General features: G+C 53.6%; 1 protein-coding gene across 1 annotated transcript in view; it reads left to right on the forward strand.

The window, feature by feature from the left end:
- The window catches only part of LOC108921456 (F-BAR domain only protein 1-like), a 28,729-nt gene extending 23,726 nt beyond the window's left edge, over positions 1–5,003 (forward strand). Inside the window, exons 22-27 of the mRNA XM_029249394.1 lie at positions 22–177; positions 533–665; positions 1,303–1,499; positions 1,971–2,035; positions 2,320–2,487; positions 2,894–5,003. Coding sequence (XP_029105227.1) covers positions 22–177; positions 533–665; positions 1,303–1,499; positions 1,971–2,035; positions 2,320–2,487; positions 2,894–2,922 — 748 coding nt within the window. The 3' untranslated portion in view covers positions 2,923–5,003. The remainder of the gene's footprint in view (positions 1–21; positions 178–532; positions 666–1,302; positions 1,500–1,970; positions 2,036–2,319; positions 2,488–2,893) is intronic.
- Position 5,004: the final 1 nt, after the last annotated feature.

Consider the following 5,004-nt stretch of genomic DNA (forward strand, 5'->3'; position numbering starts at 1 on the left):
CGGCCCTTCCTGTCCGTGCAGCTGCCTGGTGAAGATCACCGGAGACCTCACCATGTCCTTCCCCGCTGGGATCACCCGCATCTTCACGGCCAATCCCAACGCTCCAGTCCTCAGCTTCCGATTGGTCAACACCGGGCGAGTGGACAGCTTCTTGCCCAATCAGAAGCTGCTGTATAGGTGAGCCGATTTTATTTTCTGATTTTTTTTTTTTTTTTTTTTTTTTTTTAAACCAGCAGCACCAGTTTATGGGGGGAAAAGATGGAAGTCAAGCACAATAATGTTGAACCTTGAGTAGACAGTGAAGTTTCCAAAAGGTTTGGACTAAGCACGACACGTTGGTAATGTTTTCAGCCGTTTTTCCTGAGATTTCAGGATTTTTTTTTTTTTCTTTCAAACAAACTGCAAACATCAACAAAAAAAGTAATAAAAAGTAATAAAGGAGTCCATGCCAGGCAGGGGATTGATGGCACTTCTGAAAGTACCCAACTTGGGCCAAGTGCTGAGATGTGGAAATGTTCCCTTTCCTTCGCAGCGACCCCTCGCAGAGCGATCCCGACACCAGGGACTTCTGGTTCAACATGCAGGCGCTTACCTTCCACCTTCAGCGGGAGGCCGAACTGAACCCTCAGGCCTCCTACTACAACATCGGGCTGCTCAAGTACCAGGTGCCTCTCCGCTCGTGCACGCGGCGCTTTTACGCCACCGTCATTCTATTAACCTCTGAGCGGCACAACGGTGCAGCGGGTGGCGCCGGTGCCTCTCGGCTCCCGGGCTGCGGGTTTGGATGTGGGATCGAATCCGGCTCAGCCCGTGTGGAATTTGCACGTTCTCCCTGTGGTTGTGGGTTTCTTCTAGGTGCTCTGGTTTCCTCCCACAATCCAGCTACGTTTCAGGGAAATTGGTGACTCTAAATTTTACATTTATTCAATCTCCAAAGCAAGCTACAATGTTAACCCATTTACATGTGGCAAGTTTGTACAGCCAGGTAATTTTACTGGAGCAATTTTGGAGTAAAAGGTGACATTTGAACCTTTAACCCTTCGGTTCAAAGACTGCAGCTCTAACCACACTTACCTGCTGCCACCCTGAATTGCCCTCTGGGGTGGGGGGGGTTTGCAATGTCCAGTGCTGCCAGGATAGGCTCTGGACCACTGTGACCCACCCCTGGACAAGCAGTTGTTGATGATACATACATGGAAAATCTCCCTCAAAGGTGCCGAGAGGGTTACACACACATCTGTGTTGCTCTTCTGTGTCTGTCTTCTCAATATCATCCCTTCCTCTCCACACACACCCCCGCAGCTCTCGTCCCAGGACCCCGGGTGCGCCCCGCTGCTGCTGTCGGCGGAGTGCCAGCGCAGCGGCACGGTGACGCGCGTCTCCCTCGACTACCACTGCTGCCCCGTGACGGCCCCTTCCGCCCAGCTCACCAACGTGCAGGTGCTGCTGCCCCTCGACCACACCGCCACGGACCTGCAGTGCCAACCCCCCGCGGCATGGTGAGGGTCCCGAAGACCCCTGGGTTCGGATCGTTAGTGGTTAACTGTCACTCTACCCCACTCGCGTCTCTATTTCCACATCCTCCTTACACCAAGAACAGTCACAGCGGCAGCTCTGTACTTCGGCCAGCTATGAGCACAAATTAAAGTGGTAAAACACCTGGCGGGAATGGGGAGGGGGTGCGGCCCAGATGCAAACCGGCACCGGAGATCCGGGGCTCGCCCTTCGCTTCGGGTCCCCGGGCCGAGTCGCACCCCGACAGGACGTTGAAATACGGCGGGCGGTGCGGAGCGACGAGGACGAGATGCTGGGGCGGAACGCCGCCGATGCGCAGCACTTCAGTAATTGAGTTTCAGACCCCCGGGCTCCCGGGTTGTTACGAGAGAGAGGAGCGGCGAGCGAGCCAAGAGCGGGGGAGGGTCGGGGGGTGATGTATTCAAATCGACCGATCTGGTTTCCTCTCGCTGCAGGAACCCCGAGGAAAGGCGTCTGTTATGGAAGCTGTCCAGTCTGTGCCCCACGAACCACAGCAAAGGTCAGACCTGCCTCCTTCCGCACTTCTCCACTCTACCCCACATGGTAAAAATACAGGCTGTATTCCAAGGGAGATGCTCGCGTTGCGAAGGTTGACGTTAGCATACGGCTGCTGGAGGAACAAGGCCGAGTGGGAAGGAGGCGGATGTGCGCAGTGGGGGTCTTTGGCAGAGGGGCCTCTACTTCGCGAGTGCATCCATATGCGTGGCCTCCTCTGGGAGCTCTGGCGCTGTTGCCAAGGTGATGAAGCCCCCTTCTTCCTCCACGTCCCCTCCCCAACCCCAGGTTCGGGAACCCTGTGCGCCAGCTGGCAGTGCCTGGAGGTGCCACGGGGCCCCCCTCCCAGCCTGGTGGTGCAGTTTGTGGGTTCGGGGGCCTCCCTGTCAGGTCTGGATGTGGAGCTGGTAGGAAGCCGGTACCGCATGTCACTGGTGAAGAAGAGGTTCACCACAGGTGAGCAAGCGCAGCCCCCTTGCACAGTAGGCATACATACAGAGCTCCCGTCACCCCTCGACCAGGCTCCGACACGTTTAATGCATTTTCGCAGCACGCGTGCAGCAGGGAGCACGGTGGCATGTTCACCCTCCCGGTGCTCTGGTTTCCTCCCACACTCCAAAGACACGTTTCATTTGGATTTTTGACACTGACGTGCCCATGCTGTGAGAGTGAACGAACGAATGCGCGATTACCATTATGGACTGGCATTCCCTCCAGGATGTGCCCTTCCTGATCCCCTCTGCTTCGGGGACAGGCTCCACCTTCCCCCCCCCCCCCCCCCCCCGGAGTAGCAGTTAATGAAAGTTTCGGAAAGTACAATTGCATTCTCACCTGACATTTCTGCATCTGTCGCCCTCTGCAGGGAAGTACATGGCCGGTTGCTCGATGTAAACGGTGGAAATGAAGCCCGGACCCTTCCGCATATGCTGGGGGGGGGGGGCAAGACCACTGATAGCACTTTCTTCTCCCTTGTGACTCAACCCCACCCTCAACCTTGCAACCTCTGCCCAAACAGCCTCCCCTGTCCGGTGGGGGGAGGTACTGCACTCACCTGGGATGGACCCCCCCCCCCCCGCCACCCACACCCGCACCCTACTTCCTGTTTCTTAGGTTCCCTTTGTACAGACCCGTTTGTGCCGTGTGCTTTGTGAATAGTGTGTGCCTTTGATTACCGTCACCCTTCAAACGCTGGATGTCACTAGTTTGTATAAATTATATATATCGAAACGACTTGTATAGACACATGGTACTCATAACTGGAATGGAACTGCCTTGAAAACTTGAATTTTTCTATTTACGTGCCCGAGGTAGATACCGTAGTTTATTGAAGACACGTGTGCGTTACAGAACACCTGTGACATGTACTTTACCGCGGGGAAAGAAGTGTACACTTCTGCGATGGTTTCTTTTGCACTGGGCAAACTTGAGGGTGATGTTAATAATAAAAACTGCCACTTTTTACCAGAAAGAGGAGACTCGTGTTTCTCATTCGACGTTTAATTAATAGATAAAGCGAACCAAACAACCTTCAACACCAGTTTACCATTTTTCCACGAGTACAAAACAAATGAGAACAGTTGCAATTACCGACAATCGTCCGAGCTACTCGAAGCGTAGTCAATAACGGGTTAAAAATTTTAAAATAAGTTTGCGGAACCTGGCATAAAAACCATAACTAGAACGATACAAAAATAACCCCTCGTCCCAAGTCGGACCAACGTTACAAAAACTATGAAAAAGATTACATATAAAGAACTAGAAATCATCCTTTGCCCGAAACGGAAGGGGGCACAACACCGACACGAGGACACGCCGTATAAATCGTATAGCAATAAAGGGCGAGAACCGGCGAAGGTCATCCGAAGAAGGTTCCAGAAAGACCGCGCGAAGGCCGACGATCCCCGCGGCGCGAGACGCGCGGGCCGTACCGACGGGAGCGGAAAGGCCACCGATAAATACATTCATTTTTCTCCGAAACAGCTCGAGAAATTCATGGTAAGTTGCTTTCAGAGTTTGGCTCTTTAGCTAAAAACGCCTCTTTTTACAGCTTTAACCGCTATGCTATGTATAAATAGAAGCTACAGCAGCGCTCTTGCTCTTTTGTTATAGGCTGGTTTGCACGTCGTGTGGGTTCGGGGAATTGCGCTAAAAAGGTATTATGGTGCGTCCCCTCCCCGTTTGCTGGTTAAATGGACCTACCGAGGAGAGATCAGACAAGCCATGGCTCTGCTCCACTTGTATCTCCTGCAGGAGGACGGCAAGACCGCGGGGTGGCGGCTTCTTGCAGCCTCGCGAGCTGCTCCTCGCGGCCGAGGGAACGCGGGGACTTCCCCCGGGGGGGGGTTGGGGTCGAAGCGCAAGGCACTGCAGGAGATGCGGCCGAGCTCCGCGCGGAACTCGGCCCAGACCTTAGGATTCTGTATAATCACGCGCCCGCCTTGGAGAAAGGAGAAAAGGGGGGGAAAAAAAAAAAAACTCGCTGGTGAGAGAGGAACCGTGGGGCCTCCGTGCGCGGGGACCTGGCGACTGAGGGAGAACACCGATCATTCACACCTACGGGATCGTGGTGCTCCGAGTCCTCGATCCCTCCTATACATTCAAACGAGAAACGCCAAGAGGCGCAAACTATGGTTTATCCATGTAGCCGACGCCTTTCTCCAAAGCAACCGACAATGTTACTTGGTGGTGTAACCGTTTGTACAGCTGGGTAATTTTTTTTTACTGTATCAATTCAGGGTAAATACCTTGCTCAAGGTTACCGCCGCGGGAGTTGTCATTTGAACCCCGGTCCTCCGACCGCAAGGCAACAGCTCTAAGAGCAAAAGCACCTGCTGCTTCAGAGGATGGCAGGGAGCACGGTAGAGCCATGACGTTACAAGTAGAAGGTTGTGGGGTCGAATCCCTGCCCCATAAAGCCCTAATTAAGGTCCACTACTCCTAGGCTCCTGCAGAAGAATTTAAAAAAAAAAAAAC

The sequence above is a fragment of the Scleropages formosus genome, chromosome 25, assembly GCF_900964775.1.
Source record: "Scleropages formosus chromosome 25, fSclFor1.1, whole genome shotgun sequence".
Lineage (NCBI taxonomy): Eukaryota > Metazoa > Chordata > Actinopteri > Osteoglossiformes > Osteoglossidae > Scleropages > Scleropages formosus.